Source organism: Suillus subalutaceus, assembly GCF_016647625.1.
Source record: "Suillus subalutaceus strain FC151 chromosome Unknown DFJ58scaffold_151, whole genome shotgun sequence".
Lineage (NCBI taxonomy): Eukaryota > Fungi > Basidiomycota > Agaricomycetes > Boletales > Suillaceae > Suillus > Suillus subalutaceus.
In genome coordinates this window covers 61,087-87,081 of record NW_024540400.1, presented here as the reverse complement: position 1 = coordinate 87,081, position 25,995 = coordinate 61,087, and the positions used below count along the sequence as shown (strand labels likewise).

Genomic DNA, 25,995 nt, shown 5'->3' with positions numbered 1-25,995 from the left:
AAAAGGGCGTCTCAGACTCTATTCCTATCCTAAACACCGGACAAGTCAAGTAGTAACAAGCTCATCTTAGTATCTTAAAAAGAAACGTAGTGCAGAACTGGTTAGGCCCAATGTGTCTGACTCAAGACCTTGTGCCAGGTGACGCCGTGCGGGTCAATATTACGTCCAATGCTCTATGCAATTTCGTAACTAAAACACATGCGGATTATAATTATGCAACGTCCAATGAGAGGAATGGAATATGAACCCAACAGCAGAGCAAGTAAAGAACGTCCTATGGTATTTAAAAGAAAGTCAAAAGAAAAAAGGAATCGTCCCAAAGGCATTCCCTGTCACATAAGTTTAGGTTCATGATTAGATCCACCATCGAAACATAGAGTTCTGATCGCGTTCTGGTACTATGTAGGAGTCCGTCCGTCCGTCTCGTGTCTAAATACCACCGTCCCATTTCATGCTTGCCTCAGTAATACCCGGTCAATCGAGGCATTGATCGTCCCCTTTCGTGACGCCAAGTCCATCCCAAATTGATTCTTCAAGCTGACGCCGTATCTCGCGCTTTGTCACAGAGTTAAGGTCGGCAGTGCGGAGGACCTCATGGACGGCATGATCAAGGTCAGCATCACTAGGAACACCTGGTGCCAAGTCCATATCCTCATGACTGCGCGTGGTCGGTAGAGGCATTTCGAGATAGTTCGTTGGCGGCCGCGACGGCATGGGTTGGTACAACATGCCAGCATCGCTCATGGGCCGCAACTGTGACATCGGCGTGTTGCGACCTGATTGGTATCCAGGGGGTGGCATCATGCCAAATTGTGATGGCGCAGGGGAATGGCCGCGTGGCTCGTAGTAGGTCTCGCGGCCGTACAACGATGCAGTAGCTGATGCCGCATATGCTTCCTTCTGGAACTGATTGGGAGGTGCCCAAGAGCCAATACTGTGGTTCGACTCCTTGTCCCAAAGCTCGTTCTCCTATAAACCAGGTAAGTAACATGTCTATAAAGAAGCAAAATCACGCACGTAATCATTCCAAGACTTGAGAGGAATCGCACGCGGGTCAAATTTGCCTTCGTCCTAAAGAAACTTCATCAACATCGATCCAAATAACAAGAACCAGAAAACACCTACATGAACAATAATCTTCTTGCCAGATTCACCCAACACGACACGGGTAGCACCCCAAGAGAAGTCATCCATACGCCAGAACGAATAGAGTGGGAGCATGAGAGAGAAGATCGGGATAGCCAAAATGTAGAAGACCATCCATCCAACCATGTCCCACTTGCGCCGGAGGATAAACACGGCGGCTTGTAAACCATACACGGCGCCAATCATGACGAGCGAGATGATAGGAAGAGTCTCCTGATTGGTGGTGACCTCCACGATGAGATACACGATCTATAACTTCAAATCAGAACCCGAAGAAAACCCAAGAGAAACCAGACGCACGTAACCGACAGTGATAGGCTGGACGATAGTCGAAACCAAATCAATCATGACGATAAACCGCATGGAGAAACAACAGAAACCACAAAGCTGCTCCAAGAACATCAGCTCTCCAAGGTTGTGAACTGTCGAGTTAATCCAGCGACGACGCTGAGAGAGTAGAATCTGCCAGTCATCAGGCGCTACGGTAAATGCATGGGCGTCGCGAACGAATTGGGTCTTGTACATCGGGAAGTGCTGCAGGAGGAGCGTGGTCAGGTATCGATCTTCTCCGAGATGCAACAAGTTCTTCATGTGCAGGGTATCGACGCGGTTCTGCGAGTAGTCCTGGACCATCTGGTTGGATATCAAAAGTGGTTTATGGGTATCGGGAGTCCGCAAACGATATAGGGTGAAACAACCAGGCAAACAGGTAACAGATCCGAACAAACTCTCGAAAGCCTTGGCCATGTGGTGCGAGATGAAGTATTCATAGACCTAGACATCTATTAGAATTTCCAACCACTTCACAAATATAAAACAAACTTGCCTGCATCATGGTGATAATTGACTGCTTCGCGTTTGCTAGCTCAGTCTCACCACAAACACCAAGCACCTTCTTGTCATGAACACACCTACAGAAAAAACATCAACTCCAATTCCCATAGTGACGGACACCGACTTACGCAGAGATCAACCGGTTGACAGAATAAGGCTCCACCGTCGTATCAGCATCGACCGTAAACAGGTACTCAAAGAACGTCGGGTTGACACCAATCACATTTTTGATCTGGTGGTACATCTCCAGTTCGAGCGGGTTCATAGGCGTACTGAAATGAACCTACGCAGCTCAAGTGTAAGCGCCATTTCCCATCATTTTACGAAAGACCATCACCTTGTTCAAGAAATGCATGATCACCATCTGAGAATCACGCTTGCCACGGTTACCAGGCCGCGAACGCTCAGACGGCTTGCCTATTTTCACCACGACCAAGTAAGGAACGACATGCCCAGCGCACTCGTACAGACCAGAGTAGACCTTGCCCATGTTATGCTGCCTCGCACCCTCGCCCAACGAGACGAAACTGAGCGGCTCAGGGTCGAGATTAGGATCAGCTCCAAGGATGTCAAGCACGATGCGCGGCTGTGGGACGGTCATTCCCAGAACCAACGATATTCCCATCACAGATAACAAGAATGAGTTTCCGCTTGTCGTCATATTTGAGCTGCGCCAGCGAGTCGATGGTCTTCCGCAATGAAGTCTCGCCCTCTGTATAACAAGGAACCTGGCAAATAACGAACTTGTCATGGTCTTCAGGCGCACGAGGAGAAGCAAAGTTGATGGAAGCGATGAACTTGAATCCGATGATGCTGACCATCAAAATCGACAGTGCGAGCAAGATACCCTCCGCGAACTGGCACTGTGGCGAATCACGGTTGTCCACCATACCGTACAAAAACAAGTTGCGGAGACAGGTACGTTGACTCTCCAGCGTAGCACTATCAAGATTGAGAGAATCGAATTGCTTTGTCAGATCCTGCCCTGAGTTGTACTTGAAAAGGTCGACGACGGATGTGTCCATGAATTGATCGTTGGTGCCCGCAGGAACCTGCTCGCCATATGGAGCTTCGACGGCAGGTCCGTAGTTGACGTAGGACGTGAGGTCGTAAATCAAACCGTTGTAGATACCGAGTGAATTGCCAGAGCTGGCCAAGTTGCTGATTTCCTGTGGCGTGTAACCCATGTATCCGACGCGATTGTTCCATCGCATGATGGTCATACTCTCAAAGTACCAATCTGGACGGGAATCATTGGTGAAGGCGCGGAAGTCGTGATAAACAGCATTCGGATCGGTGTCGTTGGCAGAGCTAAGAGTCACGTAGGGGCTGACGGAGCCACTCACGCCGTTACACAATGCAGAGACCTGAAGACTGGTTAGAAAGAATCAACTCGTGAACAAATCCTACTGACCTGAACAGGGAAGATTGCATCTGATGCAGTACCGCCATACGTCTGAAGGATCGTCTTGACAGGCACAACACTAACAACGCGCTGATGCGTGGACGCAACAGTCGTAAGATCAAACACCTCCCCCCGAATCGACGTATACACATTATTTGGTGAAGCCGTATACGAATGCGACGCCAATTCCGAAGTGCTGAAAACATGCTCCGTGGGGCAAATAATCTCGCCCAGGAAGACGATGACGAAAACAGCGCATGAACAGAAGAACCAAATGATGAAATTGATTGCGAGCTTTTCTCTCCATGCTTGTCGGACATCTTCACGCTTCATTCGGCCAATCCATTTAAGGAAGATAGAGGGCATCCACCATGTCAAAGCCCAGCACATCCCGACCCAACGACGACGCGCAGAAGATTCCTTAAGCACTTCAGTCGTCTCGCCATCTCCGATCTCACCAGGCAGTGCTTCTTTCACCATGAGACCCTCCTTGTCCGCGTTCTGGAACATGTTGCGAGAGGGCGCATAGGACTCAGTACCGTAGTTGGAGTTTGACTCGTCTCGGTTACTCGTGAGGCGGCTGCGATTGTCAAAGTCGTCGCTGCGGAAAGACTTGCGCTCGTCGTACTCGTCATCGTACAGTTCAGCGCGGTGGAAGGGGGACGCGTTGGAGACAAGAGGAAGAGCAGGGTCCGAGAAGGCATTGACGAACGGCGACTCCTCGCCATTATTAGCACCAGGCGAAGAGTAGGGAGCATAGGGGTCGCCGAAGCCACGGGCATCAAGTCCAGCCTCAGCCTCAGCATCACGAACACGGTTGCGCTTCTGTTCCTCAACATCCGATGCACGAATACGGTCCTCGAGCGAGTGGAACGCCATTTGTGATAGGAAGACCTACAAAGACGTTTAACACGTCTCAGCTACGTTTTCAATTCACTTGCCTTGTATTGCCCAAGGACAACGTCTCGCTCCTTCAACGATAGCGCAGTCCGCGTCTGCTCAACACGCTCCCTCGGACTTCCCTCCGAAATGCCCAAAGCTGAAATCGGATCCCTATACCGCTGACAAAACTCCTCTGGTGTCATCCCCACCTCAAACACATTCGCGTTGCGCTTCGCAACCTCCGTCATGCCCAGACTTCGCACCTGGCCCTTGACAGAACGACCCTCAAGCTGGTTGGGCAGCTGCGAATCATTCGGGTTGATGCAGAACACGTACCAGTTCTGCGTGTCCCCTAGAGTCTCGAAGAGGGTGTCGAGCGCGGAACGGAACTCGCCTGCGACGCAGGGTGTGCCGCTTCCGGCAGATGCCGTGATATCGTCGTCGTCTCGATCCTGTTCTTCAACACCGTTTTCCCGCAGGGTGGGCATGCGCTTGATTGTGCCCTTGCGGCGGGTAGAAGGGGCACGCATAGGTTTGACAGGCTGCTGGGCAGCGACAATGGTGTCTTCATTTTTGGGGTGGGCTTGTGTTGCAATAGCCTTGCCCGAGAAGAGGCCTTTGACGAAGGGGTTCATTGACCCAGCACCCTCTGCGCCATCAGATATCCCCAAAGCTGAGCCACGAAGAAGAGAGACGAAATCAGGGTTAAGAGCATCGAGGTTACGGTCCAAGAAGCCCTCAGCGGAGTAGGTAACAGGGCCGTTGAAGTGATTGACGGTGAAGGTGGGGAAACCAGAACGATCTATGGCACCGACTTTGAACGACGAGTGGTTGCCCCAACGCTTGCCAAAGGCTTCCACCATCGAGTGATCAGTCTTCTTATGCGAGCGGCGAGCCTGGTCATCCATGATGTGGATAAGACCACCCGGCTTGTTTTGAAGCAGCCGCACGCACTCAGCGTTGTCGAAGTAGGCGACAGTGGGGATGAAACGTGAGATACCCTCGTTCTGGTATTCATCTACGTGAGCCTCGAAGATACGTCTCTGGACGAAGTTTTGCAGGCGCTCATTGGCAAAGTTGACACAGAACTGATCAAGGGAGTTGGGGCGACTGGTCATGTTCTGTGGCCCGGGGAGATCAAAAAGGCCGATGAATGTGTCAAAGTCTTCGCGGCACAGCCGCTGGTTGATATGCTCGTTCAACCATGCGAAGAGAAGGGAATATAGCGTTTTTGCGAGGTCGTCTCGGTTATCAGATGCACCATCGGGGTCAAGGAAAACAGTGCAGAGCTCCTTCTTCACAAGCTTGGTCTTGTAGGACATTGCCCCCTCCAAAGCGCCCACTTGGACACCCAAGAATTCGGCAACAATGCCAAGAACGTCTGTGTTGCGCACGACAGCAGCGTCAACGTCACGACCACGGTCAATGGTGAACTCAAGGTTGCCAAGGTGAAGAATGGCAGCGAGAAGCTGGCAAGTCTGAGCGACGTGTCGCTTGGACAAGCCGATTGTCTTGAGAGCGACCTTCAGCTGCTCAAAGCGGTTGGCGTCATCATCCCGAACGCCGTTTTGGCGTGCTGGGATAGCACCACGCTGACCAAGATAACGGTACTGAATTTTATCCAAGAGGTGGAGGTGCTGGCGCTCTTCCTGAGTTGCACCTGCCACGAGGTAGTAGAAGATGTGGAAGTTACGCTCTCCGGATGGCACGGAAGATACGCGGTTGCGCTCGAGGTAATAGTCGAGGGTCTTTACACCGGAGAGGCGGCCACGGTCAGTGAACTGCAACTCTGTGTATTTACCGAAGCGAGAAGCATTCGGATTGAACAAAGTGCGGGCGTTACCAAAGGACTCGATGACAAACTCTGCGGCGGGTAATTGGGTAGCGAGTTTGGAGCCTTTCTTTCCTGGATTGGAGACGGAAAGTTCAAGAATGGTCTTTATGGCGAGTCTGCGGTTCTCTGATTTTCCGCTGCCAGTCTCGCCACTAGAATGAAAGCGGTGTTATTTTAGATGATGCAACGCATGTATTGATTGGGGTTACTGACCTGATGAGAATAGACTGGTCCTGGGTAGTTCGTTTCATGTGGTAATAGGCATTATTTGCAAGCTGAAAAATATGAGGAGACATTGGAGACTTGTTTTCCGATGTGTCACGATAGTCTGAGGCATATTTTTGGAGGACAGAGTCGGCGTTGGAAGAGACATACTTGTGGGGGTTCACGGCGACGAGGGAATTGGTACCGATATTGGTATAAATTGATTCAGACATGAAACGCTCACGAAGACATGAGACAATGAGATCGTCTGATATGGAAGACAAGCCAGAGAGGTCGTTGGCGGCCTCAAGCCTCTGGTGGACTGACATGCCAGCAGACTGGCGGCTCATGGCGAGTGCGTTGTTAGCCAATTACCCTGCTAAAGAAGAAAGTGAGAAGAATTGGGTAGGAAGGAAAGGAAAGAGATGCTCTGGCAGACGCAGAGAAGACGATGATGGATGGAGCAGGGAAAGAAGCGAGTGAGACCCGTTGAACGGTTGTAACTGAGCAAAAGGGAAACTGTCCTAATTTCAGCTAGCCTATGGTTTCCGGTTTTCTCACGACGGGCATCGCTCGACACCTGGCATCACACAGACTAGAATAATTGCTTCAAAGTCGTCGTCGTGGGTAGTGAACTAATAATCGTCGCAGCAGGTAAGCCTAAAGCATGAAAATATTTGATTGAAGTCTTCGTTAAACCAAGTTTGTGTAACAGATACCAGGTCAAGAGGAACTCGGAGACAAACAGCAGTGACTAATACTTAGCAGATCCTCGCCATTCCATCCTCAGTCTCCGTACTAGCCCTCTGCAGAACACTGGGCTTCCTCCCTTTTCCAGCTCTCGCAGCTGCAGCACGCATGCGCTTATGTTCCTGTTCAACGCGCAGTGCATGGGACTTTGTCACATCTCGAGCCAGTGCAGGAGGAATCCCACCCCTCGGCGGTTGCGCGTACCCACAAGACACCCGCGACTTGGCTTTACGGTCTCTGCTCTTGCTCTTCGCTCCTGTGCGTTGAGTTGAGGCGAGTACGACTCGTGTTCGTGGAGGCTGCGCAGGGGGATGTGCCGATGACTTTGATGTGGCTCTCACGTCTGTAGGCCGTGTGGCTGGGTATGTTTGGACATGCACCGGTTCATCAGATGCCCGGGGAACGCGGTGTAAAACTGAATTTGAAATTGGTGAAGAGCACAGATCCTCATGACCGACTTCGATGTCTTCGCAACCACTGGGAGGTATCCATCCAAGCATCGGAGAGGCATTCGACTGCACGGGTGAATGTGGCTGAGTGATCTCTTCCTCATGTTCATCAAAGTAGTTGAGGTAAACATCCATATCCTCGAAGGACGCTAGCGGTGGCTTCTTGATAAGCGTTTCCTTCACGATGTACAAAACACTTACCTGCAGGCTCATCCCAGCTTGACACCTCTCTCCCAGTGCAGTCCCACGATGGTGCAGAAACATTGTCCTTGCTCTCTTCTACCGTTGCTTGGCCCGGAACAACTCCAGGATTGGGGCACAAGATGTGCGCGAGGGACATCACGTTCGGCCGACGCAAGGGTATAGGCTGTACGATTGCATGCGCTACATCTTCTGTCATGGCCTTCCTCTCGTTGGCCTCATACTCTCTCACGATCTCTACCAGTTCATCGAAGCTCGAGGAGGAAGCGGGATGCGTTGGCGGAAGTGTAGTATGAAACGGTCTCGAAGCTAAAAGAGTGGAAGGGTTTAAGGAGTGCATGGTATAGAAGTGCTAATCGCTGAAGAGAAGAATACTGGAACCAAAGCCCAATACGATAGACTTTAGCATAACTCGTCAATGTCAGCCCAACGTCAGCCGAACGATATCACAGTGTTGCCCTTGCTGAACAATATTATATATGGTCATATCTGGGTCTACATCAAGGCCTTGTAGTCTAGAGGTACGATACTTGCTTTGGGTGATCACAAGTGCAAGTGGCCTGGGTTCGATTCCCAGCAAGGCCCAGATCTTTTTCACATTTTGTTCTCCATGCTCAGCCGCATAACTAGGTGTCGGCGTTGCCGACTTAATACCTTGCGAAGCATTTTTTCCGGGATAACTGTTTACATACACTTGTTTCTGCTGTCTTTTCCTTGTATTGTGTTTTTCTCTCTCTTTCTGTTGTCAAATGACGCAGTTCGCAGATTCTGGAAGTCTATATTCGCATCAGTCCTTGTAATTTGTTTTGGACCAATAAATCACGTGTATATTTTGTCTTATTTAGTACCACTCCATCGAAGATAGAACCTTGCTCTGCAAGGTAATCAACAAGGCAAAACAAGATCGTAACCTGTGTCGAGTTTGTCGCTATCTCGTTTCTCAGCTGGGTTCTGTTTCGTCGTTTCGGCAGACATATTTGTATTTATATATCTCGGAGTGTCGATGTATTTTTATTTTTATTGATTTCAAGGCTGGTAAATTTGATTGGGTTTCAATTGGGAAAAGATTACGTGTTTGTTTGGTCTCGCTTGCCATTACATATTATATCACGCTCCTTGCTCCGCAAGGTAATTAATTAGGTGGGTGGTATGCAGTTGCTTTTAGATAGTTCACTGTTTACTATTTCTATCCAGCCTATGTTTTCCCATTTTGTTAGGTGCTCACGATGTTCTACTAGCGTATGCCATGAAGGTTCCCAGAAACTTTGTCAAGCAAGATAACTATAACTTGATAAAGTCTTTTTTTTCATTGGCCGGAGGTCAGGTCATTAAGTATTGTCCTGAGAATCCGCTCGGCATCCGAGTCCAGTTCTATCGACGGCTTGCCTCATAGACGGGTTGGTCACGAGTCCAGAGGACCCGTGTTACCGTATGAATTGGGTGTTGGATAACTAGTAGAGTGCCAGACATCATAAGACGTTGGACACTCCCACACGCACGGCTCATAAGACCAATTCAGACACATGTTCTACGTCGATGACGCATCTAATTTTCATTCCTACTATCTTGTTCCAGCCCACTTGACATCATGATGGAAACCTTCATCACGAACGCCAACTATGCCGCTGGTGTCGTCGCAGTTATAGTGTTACTTGTCGTGTTATACAACACATCCCCCTTAGCAGGTAGGAAGGGCATCCGTCTTCCACCTGGACCTCCCGCTCGTTGGTTCTGGAGCAACGCTTTGCCTGCTGTGAAGTGAGTTTTGGCATCCTTATTAGAGATATCAGAAGCTGATGCAGATCATCCGCTCAGCATTGCCCATGCACTGGCCGATTTAGTTCGAGAGTATGGGCCGATTGTGTCGTTCCGACAAGGTAGCCAAGTGATAATTGTAATTGGCGGCATTGAGGTATACTGCCCATACCTTGAGCTTCCTCCGACAATGACCAGACCTCGGCCCCTTTACCAGGCAGCCACAGACATCATGGAGAAAGAGGGTGGGTCACTGGTAGATCGACCTCGGTCCATTGCTGCGGGTGAGATGCTCTCAAATGGAATGCGCATAGTCCTGGCTCGTTCCGGAGTTCAATTCCGGCGCCTTCGAAAAGCAGCACATACCCATTTACAGCCAAAGGCAGCAGAGGCATACAAAGATATACAGCGCAAGCACGCGATGGATTTTATACTGGACATGCTGAATGACCCGAAGAACCACCAGGAGCACGCACATCGGTACGTCACTACCAAGGCCTTTTGTGATCATTTTATACGTAGGGTATCTCAAGGTATGCAGCATCAGTCATTCTTCGGGTGACTTATGGAAAGTCTGCGCCTACTGCCAACACCGATCCCGAAGTTGTCCGTATCCGCAGAGCTGTTGAACATTTTCAGGCTACAATTCGCCCAGGAGCTAATCTCGTCGATCGTGTGCCCCTTTTGCGCTACTTGCCTGGTTACGGAAAACAACTGGATGAGTGGCATCGTGAGGAGCTAGAGCTATACAGGCATCAACTAAGACGCGTCAAGAGTGAATTGGTGAGGAGCTCTATTTCGAAAAACGTATGTCACTTATGTCATGTTGTACCCAGGATCAAAACATAGCTGGCTCCTCTTTCGTCAAGACACTGTTGGAGAACATAGAAGGACACCAACTCTCTACAGACGAGATGTCGTATCTCGCTGGATCAATCTTTATGGCGGGATCTGATACGGCAAGTCATGCAACTTATTAATCTCCGCGACCTTACTCATTTTTGGTCCAGACTGCTGTTGGAATAACCGCTATTATCATGGCTGCGGCGTGTCATCCACTGGCTCAGGCAAAGGTGCATGAAGAGCTCGATATGGTCATCGGGTCAGACAGAGGTAAAGGGTTACAAAGAGTTTGATTTCTCGATTCATTTTCCATGGTAGCGCCGACATTTCAAGACTCAAGCTCGCTCCCTCAATTGCACGCGTTCTTGTTGGAAGCTTTGAGATGGAGACCTATCGTTCGTATAGGTAAGTTTTAAATTCGGCCCCCTCCTGCACGATGCTGACATGCATCTCAGGATTTCCCCACCGTGCAACTAAGGATATTTTTTGGGTTAGTGTGTTAATTTCATTGTGATCCACGTTGTCATTCTAGTCTGTGCGATCAGAAAGGATACTGCATCCCCGAGGGTGCAATAGTCTATGGGTGCCATTGGTAAGGTGTTGTTTCACAATGTACATCGCTTCATTAAGCGCACGTTTTCAGGGCTCTTTCTCGCGATCCTATCGCCTTCCCAGATCCCGATATATTCAATCCCCAGCGTTGGCTTGATTCAGAAGGACGCCTTCAGGACAGTATGAAGTTCATCGTATATGGCTTTGGTAGACGGTAAGTCGCCTACATCGTTTTTTGACATCGATCAATCAGGTTCACGTGTCATTGAAAGTGTATGTCCCGGCCTGCACCTAGCAAACCACTCATTGTACATTACCCTCGCACTTCTCTTGTGGTCTTTCCGCATTGCTCAACGACCTGACGCCCCGATCAACACGCACGCTTTCAGTGACGTGATTATTTCCCATTCAGCGCCATTTGAAATTGATGTTATTCCCCGGATGGAAGTTGCGAAGCTGAGAGAAATGATGACGACCAATGGGCGTATGGATTGAAGATATCATGTAGGAATTTGTCTCCGATGCCCCCACTTTTTTTGAGGACCCCGTCTCCAGGAAATTTACTCCTTCAAAAATCTATAACCATTGTTCATCAATCTGCTCGGCATCATCATTTCATGACCCAGGGCTTGCAGTAGGAATCAAGTAGGAATTCCTTCGGTCTATCTATGTACCATGTCTTCAATAGTCTACCATATGTAAGGAAACGGTGGGAAGCAACTCCCATGTGCGAACCGCACCTGCAGAGCGAACATCCACACACATGTAACTTAAATATCTTGAGTGTATGCGGCACTTGAATTAGCGCTCAGGCCTCCTCCACTAACGTGGGAGTAGTTAGCCTCTTGGTAATGTGGGGATCCCGTTTACAGGGGCTTGTCTGAACTTCGAGCACGTACGGATGAATTGACTGTTGAATTTAGTGGGGAAAGCGCAGCATGCGCTCGAATGTGCTGGGCATCTTCAAGATCATCATTATCAAGATCAAGTCATCAACTCACTAAGAGAAATCAGCGACGGTTGAGAATATCAGTTGACATATTGATGAACATAATCATGATGGACATTATGAGTGATGTGCAGCCCGGCTTCAAGCTGTGAGCCGGCCCAAGCCCATTCCCTACCGTCCTGCACCATGACTCTGCTCTTTTATCCAGCGTAACAATCCTTTCGTCGAATAAATTCACGATCTTTACAATCATCGCCGAGTGGTCATATGTATTCCTTCGTCTATGATATGTCCCAACTTCAGCAAGGCGGAGGGAATAGACACTGCACATGGCTGCACATCTTGGTGAGATCCATACAATTATAATGTCACCATGATGCCAGTGATCTCTCAAGTTATTCCATGCCACAGAAGACGAGTATTCTTTTTCAAGGCCTTGCCTCAACGATGCGATCTCGACTATAACGGTAAATAGGGTCTACATTATCTGAACGTGAATGTAGGACTACCTTGTGTTACCACGACTAGGCGTCTAGAATTCCAAGGATAAATTTTTGACCTGCATGTCAATTTCTTTCGGTGATTTAGCAACACAACTTACTCTCAACACCATCGCTACTTCGAACGATGGGGACGAATCAAAATCCAGTCTAGTTCCGGTTCATGCATTAGCCTAGGATGATATCCGCGGCTTTCCGAAATCCTTTCGACATCGAGGCATCCTGCAAGCGTCTCCGAAGACCCTGTACCTCCCTCCTTATGTATTTTCATTCGCTAGGAACGCGAGAGCAACGACAGAGGTAGGAAGGAGGGTGAGTGATGCAAGAGGAAGATGGGACAATATTACTGGAGATGAGGGGATGGAGGATAACGGGGGCGGGGAGGAGGACAACAGGAGGGGAGGGGAGGGCCTGATTGTAAGGACTGCTTGAGTTGCTAAGTGAAATATGATTGTCCTGTTGATTAAGATTTCGAAGAAGGCGCATGATAGCAAAGAAAGAATAATCGAATTATATCTCGACTTTCATCTCAAATAGCAGGTCGATAGAGAGATAACTTGAGACGCCGAAAGTAGAAGTTCTAGGTGATATAGGGCACGGCCTATAATCATCGACAGAAGATGAAATAATGTTTACTAGAGTATTTGCTGGAAGCCTTATGTAACAAATTAATGTTGGTGTCTACGCATGATCCTACCCTACTTGTTTCCCACTCATCGTTACAGTATATCATAGCGGTCCTGGTCTGCTTGCTGAGGATGGACACGCTAGTGGTCAATAACAATGGTGGGCAAGATCAACAACCGATGCGGAAATGAGCCCACTTTCCATTCCACGGGATCACCTTCACTTCAAGTTGTAGTAAAAATGACAGCAGTAGCGCCCAAACTATTTACTTTCCCATCCATCCATTGCTTCTTCCTCCACCTATGTCCACTACAGCACGTAGCATGCACAGCACATCCCCACGATCCAGTCCCGCACATGCCGATACCGACCTCCCGACCAACGAGTGAGTGGAAAGTTAAACTGAGCTGACCATAAATTTATGGACGCACAGGAATGCGATCGATGCGAATGCAGTGACCGAGAAACCTGATATGTCCATCAAGACGGTCGACTTTCATGAGAATATGTGAATGTCGAATGATCAGCACGATCATCATATACTTGACTGACTCTATTGTCTCAAAGGTCAAGCACGTCGGAGCAGGCCCCGGACAATGGGATCGAGCCGAATAACACGAACGAGAATCCAGCGGTGTCCATCGAAGGAAGCCTGGCTAAGAATATGTGAATGTCAACTCATCAGCACAGTACACTTGACGTCTAACCATATTTTCTCAAAGGTCAGACACGCTGGGGCACATTCTCGATGTCCTTAAAGGGTCAACGATCGCTGAAGAACGCGGAAAAGATGACAATTCAAAGTTTTGGGCGACGTACAAGAAAGTTTCGACTGAGTACGACGACGACTTCCTCGGGCGGGCCAATGACGATATGGGCATTATTCTGACATTTGTGCGTTTCTTTCTACGTCTCTCAGTGCAAGTCTCACGGTCGTATTAGGCTGGTCTATTCTCCGCTGTCAACTCCACCTTCATCGTCGGGATGCAGCCTGATCCAGGCGACACTACCAATGTCCTCCTCCTCTATCTAATTCAGATGACTGTCAACGGCCCAAATTCCGTACCTGACATCAGCACTCTTTCCTCATCTACGGGATATTCCTCTTCGACTGTGTGGGTACAAACACTTGCCTACGCTAGTCTCTCATTTAGCGTCTTGGCCGCGTTCGGGGCTGTCTTGGGCAAACAATGGCTGAACTCCTACAAGTCAGCTCGAGGACGAGGGACGCTCGAAGAGCGCGGAATAAAGAGGCAGATGAAGCTAGACGGAGTAGAATATTTTCACCTGCAGACCGTCTTGCAAGCATTTCTGGTACTACTCCAGATTTCGCTCCTACTCTTCGGCCTCTCGCTAAGCGCCAACATGTGGGCCCGGCAAACCACGATATCCAGCATCATCATCTGCACTACAGCTTTCGGCGTCCTCTTCTACGTGGGCACTATCCTCGTGTCGGCATTGCATTCGGACGGTCCTTTCCAGGTACCAGGGCCAGGGTTATTTACGGCTATCTGCAAAAAAATTCTTCCAAACAAATCTCGTCTCACATTCGGCAAATCGTCTGCCATTCGCTGGATACTAGAGACATCGACGAACCCGGAAATCGTTGAGGCTGCGGCTGCGATTGTACCTTGCGTGCAATGGTCCCCGAATCTTGATGCTTCAGCGGCCTTCGCACGTTTACGGGATAATTTTCAGGCGTGTCAGGACAGAGATGAGCTATATGTGAAGTATGGCAAAGCCATGGCCCATCTTTGCATCCAGCCGGTGAAAATCGATTGGATTCTTCATTCTTTTGGGAATGATAAATTTCGGTCAACCCGAAGTCGTTTCATTCGTGATGCGTTCATGGCTGGACGTGCCGCCTACGATCAGCTCAAGAATACTGAGAAGAATACGCAGAAGGACACGCAGAAACAAAACGCTCTACAGAATTATCGGGCCAGTGCACGCACTGCTCTGAGAACAATCGTTGTCCACGGACGGTACGATCGACTTTCACGTCCGGACGATGCATGTTTGATTTGGGAAGCTAATCTGCGCTGGTATCACGGCGACAAGCGTGAGCCCAGCTGTGAAGAATTTGATTGGCTCGTTGATTACGTGAGGGATGCAGAGGACAGCAAAGACGATGAAACGAAAGGTGACGCTTTGCTCGCACTGAGCGCTATGCGTGGACTAGGGAGCTCTGCCAAACGATGGTCCTACGTTAGCTCGCTTATCCGCTGTATACACTCCACCAGACGTCTCCGAGTCCAGCATGCCGCGCTTAGAGCTGCTTTTGAAGCTCGAGAAGAACTAGCTTCTATAGCCGGTGCCTCAATGCCGCATGATGTCGATGCGCAGCTTCTGAACAAACTTTCCCGCGCTCTTTTAACTGCTGTAACAAATGGCGACCAGCTTGACACTGGACCCAGCGCTACTACTCTCTACCAAAATCGAGACTATTATTACCTCCGCCTCATCTATGCCCTGACAAAGAACGACGAGTGGTGTCAACGTCTGACCCGTGATGGTCATCGCGAGCAGTGCATTTCTCTAATCAAAGGACCCAGTTATGATCATGCGGTAGATGTATTCTACCTTCTTGTGATCTTCGGGCGCATCAAGTTCTCAGGCGAGGATTTTCTTTTCGATCCTGCCAATGAGAGGTGGCGGCTGCTCCTCACAGAAACATGGGAGTTCGTACAATATAACACAATAGGCGACGACGATGTCGATGGAATACCAGTCATTGTGACAGCGACGAGGTTGAATTTTCCAGCCTCGGATAATAGTATTCCGGTGAAGTGGTTGGTAGATCTCGCTGCAAAAGTGCATCAAGCTTCGGTCAGATTGCAGCAGAACCAAGCGTACTATATAGATCGTGGTATAGCTCAGGCTGCAATTGACGTTGCACTATCCTCTACGCAGGGCTTGGACGACGAACTGAGTCGTATGGTCGAGCAACGGAATACATCGCAAAGGGACGATAGAGCTTCCGGATCATGAAGGACATACCAGCGTCAGTAGTCAAGTATTTTGGTACACACGTTGCAGTTCATTCCTATGCATAGATCGGCGCCTGAAGGCCTGATCCATGAGATGGATGACATTTACATAACTGTAGTAATTTTTTACTTACTTTGTGCATACCATGATTGTAGTCCTGCTCTGTCTGTCAAGAAGTCGGCGACTTGCGTTTTAATCTTCTCCAGCGGCAAATCGAGTTGAACTACACGTCGAGGGGAGGGCAGACTTCCATTCGGGTGTCAGAAATATCATGGACAAATACACCTCAGTTTCTCACTACTCAACACGGACTTTCTTCCTACACTCTGGCTATGACGAAGGACAGTGTGTATGTATGGTTGTTGTAACATGACTTGGTCAGGACTGGGTCGGGTAGTAATCATCTGAGTTAAATAGCCCACGACTTGCTACTGGGTCTGGGCGGTACAGAGCAATAAAATGTCCAAGTGTTGGCAGTATGAACAGTATGACAACACCCATCAATACTCGTAGTTAAAGTCAATCCACGCTGGTGTACCAGCAAACACTGACTCCAATGTGAAGTTTTCATTCACCTGCGCGTCGTTCAAGATAAATTCTTGGGGTACACGTTTTGACGTGTCCCCTCCAGGACCTGCGAGTGACATAAGGATCCGATACTGGCAGCATAAGGCACGAGGCTTACCAAACGAATTATACTCTGCGAAATATGTGGTTTTTGGAACAGACGTTCTGTCATAAGCAAGTTAGCGATTGGTATCATTATTTTGCAATGGTGCTTACTCTCTGGACCAGGGTCTGAAACCCGCAGGATGAATGCTCTCATCCATGTATGTACGCAAATATACGGCGACAGCCAGGGTATTCCACGGGCGTCCTACATAGAAAAGAAAGTGAAGCTTAGTGTTATAATTAAAGTGTGTTCTCCATTTCTAGCTTACCGAGGTAGCATCTACCATCAGTCACGGTGGTGATATTTGCTTCTGGGGACTGAATAGTGAAGTTAAATCAAGTAATCACCAGAAAAATTTCTGACCCGAATGATTTTCGAATCGGCGATGAATGCCCCATTCCTGGTGCCTTCTGTGCTTGACCATGCTGTGATACCACCACCACAAGCTCGATTGGCCAAAGTCACGTTTTGGAACCAGCTATTCCAATTAGTTACTCAGGGAATTTATACATACATTGATGCATCCTTACGCAGTGCCAAATCCGAAAAGATCTTGCCAAGATGTCAGCAACCGCAACCCACATGAATCGAGGCCACATGACTCACAATCAGTTTGACCGTATATTATGCTGTCAGTAGCATATGAATATGCGCCGGGGCCGGTGTACCACGTATCCTGCCAGCTAGCAAAAGTACAGCCATAGAAGGAAGCATTTGCAGAGCTGAAGGAGACGGCGAGAGCTTGAGAAATCGAGTAATTGGCCTGAATCGCTGAGATTGTACGGATGTGAGTAAGAAAGACGTCGAAACTTACAGCACGATTTTCGAAGTTGATATTATACGCTTTGAAGTCAGTGTTACCGAACATCTGCCCATGGGGTGCGACAGTGAGAGTTGCAGTCTCCTCGTCGGTCATCCCACCGTGGACATATAAATTGTTCCAAATGTGAACAAGGTTGCGCTGAGAAGCATTCCCCGCTGGGTCGCGAGCAGTGTCAGAATCAAGTTGACCCTATACAAAGATGTCTCGGCAATTGAACTTCACGGATAAAATGACAAATACCAGAAGAGTGAGCGGCGCGGATCGCGCAACATTGACCATCTCAAAGTATTCTCCCGCTCCAATCAGGATTATTGCGTCGCCCGTCTCTGGCCTGTGCGAATATCAAGACATGAGACAAAGGAGAAATTCTGGCTGCTACCCACAGGGACTCCACAGCAGCCTGGACGGTCTTGAAACTTGCTCTGCTATCTATGGGCGACACAAATAGCGTTCCGTCTGGGCACCCAGTCAAGGGGGAGGTTTCTGCATTCTGTTGTAACTGGCATGCAGAATAGTCCGGGGAGAGGGCATGGACTTGCACACCCAAGCTAGCCAGAAATGCGTACAGCACTGCAAAGCGTGTCAAATATTGCCCCATCGGTGTGACACCTATGGGGGAGTAATGTTATATGCCTACCATCGCCCATCGCACTTATAAACTCTCATCAAGAAAATACCCACATCCATTTCCAAACCATGGGATGAGAAAAAGGCGGATCCTAGATGGTGATCATGCGAGGTAGACATGCCGAATCCAAGAAATTTAATAGACATTTGTCCGACAGAATCCCTACGCCGATGCAGCGTGGGAGAGCATCGAAGTCAAGATCTAAGCAGACTCATCACGAATGAATTGTTAACGAACTGGTCTCCCCAAGCCAAACCAACTGCGAATAGTCATTCCTTCGCATTAAGCCAACCCTGATGGCTTGAAGGACTGCCGTTACTTGGGCAGTGGAAATTTTGATGATGAGGTAGGACTCGTGATGGGGCGTGTGGATCGACCATCATGATCGCCGTCATGACAATGTATACTAACTTGAACACTGGACCATGCTTGCCATACCGCGGCATATGCTAAAAAGTGGGAAAACGTGATGGTACATCCAGCGTGATTTATTGTGACCGAATCGTTGACAACTGCTATCCCCGCCACCTACCGTGACGGTGGTACTGAGATCGGCGGCGACGAAGTTCGGATGTTCGAAAACACATGAGGATATCGGCAACGGAACGACCATAGAGCCATCCGTGATAATGTAAGCACTTTATGGTGCCTTCCTGTCGTGAAGGTGCTGTCACCTCATATATCATGGCAGGCTACGCCAACAAGAGTCAACCTCCTCACTCACAACTGTCTCCACACAGACTCGTGTACCATCAGTCTCTGAGCTGCAAAGCTCTTTCTTTTGCTCTATTGATACACCACAACAATGTCTCTTCCGAGATCGCGCCGCCCGACTCAGTAATGCTGATAAGTTCCCCTCGGTCATCTACGATAACCGTCAGCGTCACGTCCATCAGAGGCTCTTCGAATGCAGTGAGATCTGAGAGAATGTGCGATCTAGAAGTAGAGGATGGGTGCATAAATAACACGTATTTGATAAAGCGAGCAGAGAACGTACGTGTCTAACACTCCAAAAGACGTCGAAGCAAAATTTCGAGTCAATTGTACCGGCGATCGAGTTTTCCGCGCACACGTCGTGCGCCCAGTTTCTTCGTTGTGGGTGGCTTTAGGCAGCGTAGCTAGCTCGTGTCATCAATTATGCGGCATCCATCTAGCATGTTGAACTCACTATTTCTAAGCGCGCCCAACATGGCAAGCAGTGCAGCGTCAAACGCATTGCCATCATACGTGCAGTCCACATAAAGCGCCCAAACAGCTTTTCCGGGGTGAATGCACAATGAAGATAATGAAAGCGCGCCCGAGCTGTGTCGAGGAAGAAGAAAAGACATGAGTTCAAAGTTGAACAAACACATAGCAGCGATGACTTACGCGACGAGAGCTTCGTTCAGTCTATCAGATAGGACTTGGGCTTCTTCTGTTGGAGGACCTGGTTTGAATTTTGGAGAGCAGATTGCGGGCAAATCGATGTTGGGTACTGCGCAAATTCCGAACTAATTAGCTCCTACCGTTATGTGTAGAAGGAAGGAATGAAAGAATCACCTAAAAACCCTTGTTCAGGACGATCGAGCTCGGGCTCTGCAATTTCTGCCTTGACGCCGCAAACAATCGTAGTATCTCCCATGCGTACAAGAGCAGAGCCATCAGCCGTTGATATCGATCCTGCAGCGAGCATATCATGGCGTAAGCACTGAAAAGCCGGACAAATCGCGTACCGACATTCACAGAAACGTGACGGTGCGCCATTCATCAAACGTCCGTCCATTTGGTCTGATTTTCTCGGCGATAAACCTTTCAAGATAAACGCGAGGGTGTAATCTCTGGAAAATTTGAGCGCGGAGAGTTTCATCCTCTACGGAGGGATTCAGTGGGCCGGCATCAGGAAAACGTAATTCGTTACAGAGTGCTACAGAGCGCTCTGTAGCACAATTGAACCCGCTGACTCGGATGTGAGACGGATGAAGACATGAAGGAGTGCTACATACTATATCGATTTGGAAATTCCGGAACAGGTTACTGCGAGAACGTCTGAGAAATGGCCACTAGCTGGGGCTAGTCTAGGGCTTTGGCGGCTGACTTCGAACGGAATTTAAACGCTGCTCGACGGAGCTGATCCAAAAATTTAGCGCGCACTCATCGTGATGAGTGGTGTGTAGTTACGGTCTTATCATATCAATAAATTCTCAAATTTTGTCTGCTTAAGTCACTTGGTACGAAATATACAAATATATTATTACTTCTCCATGTATGAACTAATTTAAATCATGAATGTCACGATAGAGGACAGGCGAGGAGCACCGAGGAGCTCACATGCACATCAATGGGCGGGAGATATCGGGACACAAGATAGTTAGACATGGGTGTGCAAGAGTGCAGATCATGGCGGCAGGTACAAGGTGTAGGAGGGCTCATGTAAGACGAGACAAGAGCACGCGAGAGGTACTCGATGGTTCCATTAGTTATAAGGGGAAAATATTTGCAAGTACTTGAGAGGACGGGAGGTGCAGGAGAGCGGTAGCATGTGACAACAGGCGCGAGAAGTTGGCGAGAGGTGTTAGAAAATGGCAGGAGGGTGCAGCGGAAGTACCGTCCACTGAAATTAATATTAATGCAACGAAACAGCAGAAGAAACAAAAATAAAAAATAAATGTCATGGTTGGTGGCGGGTACAAAAACAGGGGTAGCCTGCGTTGACTAGTGTGGACAGTGCTAGTGAGAGTGGAGGGTGTACAATATTCGGAGCCGTAGGATAGTGGCTGTAACAGGTTGGGGGTCTTATTCAGATGTGGCGAATCCTGCGCAGATGTCGAACATAGTATTCGCTGAGTAACAATAAACTAGTTTTTTTTTTAAAAAAAAAGCAGGCGGGAGGGCGGGAAGCCAGTAAAAGCACGGCTGGCGGGAGGCGCGATGATGATGAGCACATCAATATTACAACTCCGCTCGAATGCAGCCAGCCCATTAGCTAACTAAAATCTATAACCATTGTTCATCAATCTGCTCGGCATCATCATTACATGACCCAGGGCTTGCAGTAGGAATGAAGTAGGAATTCTTTTCGTTCTATCTATGTACCATGTCTTCAATAGTCTACCCTATGTAAGGAAACGGTGGGAAGCAACTCCCACGTGGGAACCGCACCTGCAGAGCGAACATCCACACACATGTAACTTTTTTTGTTCTTTTTAAAACCCTGTTTTTTGTCCATTGAGAGTGATATTCTATGTAGGAGAGTGCTATCCAGTCTTCGAGCCCCGTGCTCCTATGCTCTCCACATGTAACTTAAATATCAGAAGAGCTCTCGAGTGTATGCGGCACCTGAATTGACGCTCAGTGGTGCAGGCTGTAATATGTATGGGTTTGGGCGCTCGAATAGGCAAATGCGCTTATGCAGCCATTATTCTGAGGCTAATATTGCAGTCAGCCTCTTGGTCATTGGTACTGTGAGGATCCCGTCCGCAAGGGGCTTTTCTGAACCTCGAGCACGTACAGACGAATTGACTGTTGGCTTTAGCGGGGAAATTACATCACTCACTCGAATGAGTTGGGCATCTTCAAGATCATGTATCGACATGAAACCATCAGCTCACCAAGAGAAATCAGTGACGGTCGATAATATTACTCGACATATTGATGAACAAATATACCTGGGTTTCTTACCACTCAACTATGGCCTTTCCTCCTGCACTCTGGCTGCGACGAAGAAGGACAGTGCACATGGACGGCTGTTGCAACATGACTGGGTCGGCCAATCATCTGAGTTAAATAGCTCACGACTCACGACTGAGTCTGGGTAGTACAGAGTAATAAAACGTTCAAGCGTCGGCAGTATGAACGGTATGAAACACCCATCAATACTCGTAGTTAAAGTCAATCCACGCTGGTGTACCAGCAAACACTGACTCCAATGTGAAGTTTGCGTTCACCTGCGCGGCGTTCAAGATAAATTCTTGGAGTACACGTTTCGACGTGTCCCCACCAGGACCTGCGAGCGACATAAGGATCCGACACTGGCAGCATAAGGCACGAGGCTTACCAAACGAATCATACTCTGCGAAATATGTGGTTTTTGGAATAGACGTTCTGTCATAAGCAAGTTAGCGATTGGAATCATTATTTTGCAATCGTGCTTACTCTCTGGACCAGGGTGTGAAACCCGCAGGGTGAATGCTCTCATCCATGTATGTACGCAAATATACGGCGACAGCCAGGGTATTCCACGGGCGTCCTACTATAAAGAAGAAAGGGCGAGCTTAGTATTATAGTCAAAGCATGTTTTCCATTTCTCGCTTACCGAGGTAGCATCGGCCATCAGTCACGGTAGTGATATTTGCGTCTGGAGACTGAGTAGCGAAAGAAAATAACAATTAAATCAAGGAATCACCAGAAAAAACACTGACCCGAATGATTTTCGAATCGGCGATGAATGCTCCATTCCTGGTGCCTTCTTTGCCCTGCCATGCTGTGATACCACCACCACAAGCTCGATTGGCCAAAATCACGTTTTGGAACCAGCTATTCCATTAGTTACTCAGGGAATTTATACATACATTGATGCATCCTTACGCAGTGCCAAATCCGAAAAGATCTTGCCAAGATGTCAGCAACCGCAACCCACATGAATCGAGGCCACATGGCTCACAATCAGTTTGACCGTATATTATGCTGTCAACAGCATATGAATATGCGCCGTGACCGGTGTACCACGTATCCTGCCAGCTTGCAAAGGTACACCCATAGAAGGAAACATTTGCAGAGCTGAAGGACCCGGCGAGAGCTTGAGAAATCGAGTAATTGGCCTGAATCACTGAGATTGTACGGATGTGAGCGTAAGAAAGACGTCGAAACTTACAGCGCGATTTTCGAAGTTGATATTATACGCTTTGAAGTCGGTGTTACCGAACTGCTGTCCGCGAGGACGTGCAACGGTAAGAGTCGCAGTCTCCTCGTCGGACATTCCGCCGTGGGCATGTAAATTGTTCCAAATGTGAACAAGGTTGCGCTGAGAAGCATTCCCCGCCGGGTCGTAAGCAGTGTCAGGATGAAGCTGGCCCTATACAAAAATGTCTCGGCAATTGAACTTCACGGATAAATTGACAAATACCAGAAGAGTGAGCGGCGCGGATCGCGTAACATTGACCATCTCAAAGTATTCTCCCGCTCCAATCAGGATTATTGCGTCGCCCGTCTCTGGTCTGTGCGAATATCAAGACATGAGACAAAGGAGAAATTCTGGCTGCTACCCACAGGGACTCCACAGCAGCCTGGACAGTTTTAAAACTTGCTCTGCTATCTGTGGGCGACACAAACAGCGTTCCATCTGGGCACCCAGTCAAGGGAGAGGTTTCCGCATTCTGTTGTAATTGGCATGCAGAATAGTCCGGGGAGAGGGCATGAATTTGCACACTCAAGCTAGCCAGAAATGCGTAAAGCACTGTAAAGTGTGCTAGATATTGCCCCATTGGTGTGATACCTAGGGGGGAGTAATGTTATGGACCTACCATCGCCCATCGCACTTATAAACTCTCATCAAGAAAATACCCACATTGATTTCCAAACCATGGGATGAGAAAAAGGCGGTGATCATGTGAGGTGGACATGCCGAATCCAAGAAATTCGATAGACAATTTGACGCCAAGCCGACTGACGGATAGTCATCTCTTGGTATTAATCCAAGCCTGATGTCTTGAAGGATCGCCGTTACTCGGGCGACGGAAAATTTGATGATGAGGTCGGACTCGTGGTGGACCGTGTGGATCGACCATCATGATCGCCGTTATGACAATGTATACTAACACTAGACCATGCCTGCCATACCGCGGTATATGCTAAAAAGCGGGAAAACGTTGTAGTAAGTGATGGTACATCCAGCGTGATGTATTGTGACCGAATCGTGAACAACTACTATCACCGCCAGGTACTGAGAATGCGGTGACGAAGTTCGGATGTTCGAAAACGCATGAGAATGTCGGCAATGGAACGACTATACATCCATAACAATTTAAGCGCTTTATGGTACCTTCCTGTTGTGAAGGTGCTGTTGCCTCATATATCATAGCAGGCTACGCCAACAAGAGTCAACCTCTTCACTCACAACTGTCTCTACACGGACTCGTGCACCATCAGTCTTTGAGCTGCAAGGCTCTTTCTTTCGCTCTATTGATACACCGCAACAACGTCTCTTCCGAGATCGCGCCGCCCGACTCAGTAGTGCTGATAAGCTCCCCTCGGTCATCTACGATAACCGTCAGCGTCACGTCCATCAGGGGCTCTTCGAACGCAGTGGGATCTGAGAGAACGTGTGATCTAGGAGTAGAGAATCAGTGCATAAATAACACGTCTTTGAAAGAGCCAGAAGAGAACGTACGTGTCTAACACTCCAAAAGACGTCGAAGCAAAATTTCGAGTCAATGGTACCGGCGATTGAGTTTTCCGCGAACACGTCGTGCGCCCAGTTTCTTCATTGTAGGTGGCTTTAGGCAGCGTAGCTAGCTCGCGTCATCAAATATGCGGTATCCCTCTAGCACGTTGAACTCACTATTTCTAAGCGCGCCCAACATGGCTAGCAGTGCCGCGTCGAACGCATTCCCATCATAATTTATACACGTGCAGTCCACATAAAGCGTCCAAACAGCTTTTCCGGGGTGAATGCACAATGAAGATAATGAAATCGCGCCCGAGCTGTGTCGAGGAAGAAGAAAAGACATGAGTTCAAAGTCGAACAAACACATAGCGCAATGACTTACGCGACGAGAGCTTCGTTCAGTCTATCAGATAGGACTTGGGCTTCTTCTGTTGGAGGACCTGGTTTGAATTTTGGAGAGCAGATTGCGGGCAAATCGATATTGGGTACTATGCAAATTCCGAACTAATTAGCTCCTACTGTTATGTGTAGAAGGAAGGAATGAAAGAATCACCTAAAAACCCTTGTTCAGGACGATCGAGCTCGGGCTCTGCGATTTCTGCCTTGACGCCGCAAACGATCGTAGTATCTCCCATGCGTACAAGAGCAGAGCCATCAGCCGTTGATATCGATCCTGCAGCGAGCACATCATGGCGTAAGCACTGAAAAGCCGGACAAATCGCGTACCGACATTCACAGAAACGGTGCGCCATTCATCAAACGTCCGTCCATCTGGTCTGATTTTCTCGGCGATAAACCTTTCGAGATAAACGCGAGGGTGTAATCTCTGGAAAATTTGAGCACGGAGAGTTTCATCCGTTATGGAGGAATTTGTGACGGATGAAGAAGACATGAAGGGGAGCTACATGTATCGATTTGGAAATTCCGGAACAGCCCACTACGTCTCGAGAACGTCTGGGAAATGGCCACTCTGGACTTAATATACGATTCTACGTAGACTCTGGCCCAGGGCCAGTCTGAGGCTTTGGCGGCTGGCTTCGAACGGAGTTTAAACGCTGCTCGACGGTGGTCCAAAACAGCGCGCGCTCGAGCTCGTCGTGACGCAAAGTTGATGAGTGGTGTGTAGTACGGTCTTATCATATCAATAAATTCTCAAATTCTGTCTGCTCAAGTCACGAAGAAATCTACAGATACAATGAATTTGAACTGCACTACGTATGGACTAATTTAAATCATGTATGTCATGATAGAGACAGGCGCGGGAGCACCGAGCTCACATGAGTGGGCGGGAGATGTCGGGGAACAAGACAGTTGAGAAATGAGCACGCGTACATGAGTGCAGATCATGTACAAGGCGTAGGAGGGCTCATATGCATGATGCATGCAAGACAGTACACTGGCAAGAACACGTGAGAGGAGGCGCTCGATGGTTCCATTAGTTATAGAAGGAAAAAGAAAAATACTTGATGCAAGTGAGAGGACGGCAAGGGGAGCAGTAGCATGTGACTCGGACAACGGGCGGACGCGAGGAATAGAGCTCGAGTGAGCTGCTCGGCTCGGAGCGGTGGGCGGGAGGCGTGAGGCGCGA

The 25,995-nt window shown here is 48.6% G+C and overlaps 9 protein-coding genes and 1 non-coding gene across 10 annotated transcripts; 4 read left to right on the top strand and 6 right to left on the bottom strand.

Moving 5' to 3' along the window:
- Positions 1 to 113: 113 nt before the first annotated feature.
- DFJ58DRAFT_813307 (glycosyltransferase family 2 protein) lies at positions 114 to 6,804 on the bottom strand. Its single transcript, XM_041391600.1, has 12 exons — positions 6,315 to 6,804; positions 4,327 to 6,253; positions 3,395 to 4,279; positions 2,595 to 3,347; positions 2,318 to 2,566; positions 2,109 to 2,263; positions 1,973 to 2,057; positions 1,447 to 1,920; positions 1,126 to 1,395; positions 1,018 to 1,071; positions 565 to 969; positions 114 to 530 (listed from the first exon to the last, which is right to left on the bottom strand). The coding sequence occupies exons 1-12, from the start codon at positions 6,653 to 6,655 to the stop codon at positions 450 to 452; spliced, it is 5,679 nt and encodes a 1,892-aa protein (XP_041238386.1). The 5' UTR covers positions 6,656 to 6,804; the 3' UTR covers positions 114 to 449.
- A 62-nt stretch (positions 6,805 to 6,866) lies between these two features.
- DFJ58DRAFT_813306 (uncharacterized protein) lies at positions 6,867 to 8,152 on the bottom strand. The gene is made up of 2 exons (XM_041391599.1): positions 7,071 to 8,152; positions 6,867 to 6,963 (listed from the first exon to the last, which is right to left on the bottom strand). The coding sequence occupies exons 1-2, from the start codon at positions 7,766 to 7,768 to the stop codon at positions 6,915 to 6,917; spliced, it is 747 nt and encodes a 248-aa protein (XP_041238385.1). The 5' UTR covers positions 7,769 to 8,152; the 3' UTR covers positions 6,867 to 6,914.
- A 57-nt stretch (positions 8,153 to 8,209) lies between these two features.
- DFJ58DRAFT_t133 lies at positions 8,210 to 8,290 on the top strand. The gene has a single exon. It is a non-coding gene; the product is annotated as a tRNA-Pro (tRNA).
- A 774-nt stretch (positions 8,291 to 9,064) lies between these two features.
- DFJ58DRAFT_908127 (cytochrome P450) lies at positions 9,065 to 11,573 on the top strand. The gene is made up of 12 exons (XM_041395091.1): positions 9,065 to 9,463; positions 9,521 to 9,617; positions 9,678 to 9,940; positions 9,994 to 10,243; positions 10,297 to 10,419; positions 10,471 to 10,573; positions 10,622 to 10,708; positions 10,759 to 10,793; positions 10,849 to 10,895; positions 10,947 to 11,069; positions 11,128 to 11,359; positions 11,411 to 11,573. Exons 1-11 carry the CDS (start codon positions 9,294 to 9,296, stop codon positions 11,348 to 11,350), a joined length of 1,521 nt encoding a protein of 506 aa, XP_041238384.1. The 5' UTR covers positions 9,065 to 9,293; the 3' UTR covers positions 11,351 to 11,359; positions 11,411 to 11,573.
- Positions 11,574 to 13,290: 1,717 nt separating this feature from the next.
- On the top strand, positions 13,291 to 14,525 carry DFJ58DRAFT_813299 (uncharacterized protein; the record flags this gene model as incomplete). Its single annotated transcript, XM_041391598.1, has 4 exons — positions 13,291 to 13,316; positions 13,365 to 13,597; positions 13,654 to 13,825; positions 13,874 to 14,525. Coding segments are annotated over exons 2-4 (447 nt in total), but the record flags the coding sequence as incomplete, so codon positions are not given.
- On the top strand, positions 14,505 to 16,208 carry DFJ58DRAFT_813298 (uncharacterized protein). Its single transcript, XM_041391597.1, has one exon. The coding sequence runs from the start codon at positions 14,675 to 14,677 to the stop codon at positions 15,920 to 15,922; it is 1,248 nt and encodes a 415-aa protein (XP_041238382.1). The 5' UTR covers positions 14,505 to 14,674; the 3' UTR covers positions 15,923 to 16,208.
- Positions 16,209 to 16,422: 214 nt separating this feature from the next.
- Positions 16,423 to 18,016, bottom strand: DFJ58DRAFT_668106 (carbohydrate esterase family 8 protein; the record flags this gene model as incomplete). Its single annotated transcript, XM_041382664.1, has 10 exons — positions 16,423 to 16,556; positions 16,608 to 16,654; positions 16,706 to 16,799; positions 16,864 to 16,912; positions 16,959 to 17,073; positions 17,126 to 17,147; positions 17,202 to 17,358; positions 17,410 to 17,607; positions 17,659 to 17,749; positions 17,802 to 18,016. The coding sequence occupies 10 exons, from the start codon at positions 18,014 to 18,016 to the stop codon at positions 16,423 to 16,425; spliced, it is 1,122 nt and encodes a 373-aa protein (XP_041238381.1).
- Positions 18,017 to 18,798: 782 nt separating this feature from the next.
- Positions 18,799 to 19,926, bottom strand: DFJ58DRAFT_668121 (ribosomal protein S5 domain 2-type protein; the record flags this gene model as incomplete). The annotated part of the gene is made up of 6 exons (XM_041382667.1): positions 18,799 to 18,982; positions 19,044 to 19,164; positions 19,215 to 19,348; positions 19,415 to 19,520; positions 19,586 to 19,733; positions 19,780 to 19,926. Coding segments are annotated over 6 exons (840 nt in total), but the record flags the coding sequence as incomplete, so codon positions are not given.
- Positions 19,927 to 21,894: 1,968 nt separating this feature from the next.
- On the bottom strand, positions 21,895 to 23,505 carry DFJ58DRAFT_668110 (carbohydrate esterase family 8 protein; the record flags this gene model as incomplete). The annotated part of the gene is made up of 10 exons (XM_041382665.1): positions 21,895 to 22,028; positions 22,080 to 22,126; positions 22,178 to 22,274; positions 22,338 to 22,386; positions 22,444 to 22,558; positions 22,610 to 22,631; positions 22,686 to 22,842; positions 22,896 to 23,096; positions 23,148 to 23,238; positions 23,291 to 23,505. 10 exons carry the CDS (start codon positions 23,503 to 23,505, stop codon positions 21,895 to 21,897), a joined length of 1,128 nt encoding a protein of 375 aa, XP_041238379.1.
- A 330-nt stretch (positions 23,506 to 23,835) lies between these two features.
- DFJ58DRAFT_120945 (ribosomal protein S5 domain 2-type protein) lies at positions 23,836 to 25,490 on the bottom strand. Its single transcript, XM_041378726.1, has 6 exons — positions 25,134 to 25,490; positions 24,961 to 25,080; positions 24,790 to 24,895; positions 24,582 to 24,724; positions 24,411 to 24,531; positions 23,836 to 24,349 (listed from the first exon to the last, which is right to left on the bottom strand). Exons 1-6 carry the CDS (start codon positions 25,297 to 25,299, stop codon positions 24,166 to 24,168), a joined length of 840 nt encoding a protein of 279 aa, XP_041238378.1. The 5' UTR covers positions 25,300 to 25,490; the 3' UTR covers positions 23,836 to 24,165.
- Between the last annotated feature and the right edge of the window lie 505 nt (positions 25,491 to 25,995).

Coding starts and splice junctions, on each gene's coding strand:
- DFJ58DRAFT_813307 (XM_041391600.1), bottom strand. CDS start 6,655: ATGAGCCGCCAGTCTGCTGGCATGTCAGTCCACCAGAGGCTTGAGGCC. Junction 4,280..4,326: donor TTGTCCTTGGGCAATACAAG/GCAAGTGAATTG, acceptor ACGTCTTTGTAG/GTCTTCCTATCACAAATGGC. Junction 2,567..2,594: donor TTATCTGTGATGGGAATATC/GTTGGTTCTGGG, acceptor ACCGTCCCACAG/CCGCGCATCGTGCTTGACAT.
- DFJ58DRAFT_813306 (XM_041391599.1), bottom strand. CDS start 7,768: ATGTTTCTGCACCATCGTGGGACTGCACTGGGAGAGAGGTGTCAAGCT. Junction 6,964..7,070: donor GATGGAATGGCGAGGATCTG/CTAAGTATTAGT, acceptor CATGCTTTAGGC/TTACCTGCTGCGACGATTAT.
- DFJ58DRAFT_908127 (XM_041395091.1), top strand. CDS start 9,294: ATGATGGAAACCTTCATCACGAACGCCAACTATGCCGCTGGTGTCGTC. Junction 9,618..9,677: donor TTGTAATTGGCGGCATTGAG/GTATACTGCCCA, acceptor CCCCTTTACCAG/GCAGCCACAGACATCATGGA. Junction 10,420..10,470: donor TTATGGCGGGATCTGATACG/GCAAGTCATGCA, acceptor TTTTTGGTCCAG/ACTGCTGTTGGAATAACCGC.
- DFJ58DRAFT_813298 (XM_041391597.1), top strand. CDS start 14,675: ATGGCCCATCTTTGCATCCAGCCGGTGAAAATCGATTGGATTCTTCAT.
- DFJ58DRAFT_120945 (XM_041378726.1), bottom strand. CDS start 25,299: ATGTCTTCTTCATCCGTCACAAATTCCTCCATAACGGATGAAACTCTC. Junction 25,081..25,133: donor CACCGTTTCTGTGAATGTCG/GTACGCGATTTG, acceptor TGCTCGCTGCAG/GATCGATATCAACGGCTGAT. Junction 24,532..24,581: donor GTTGGGCGCGCTTAGAAATA/GTGAGTTCAACG, acceptor GACGCGAGCTAG/CTACGCTGCCTAAAGCCACC.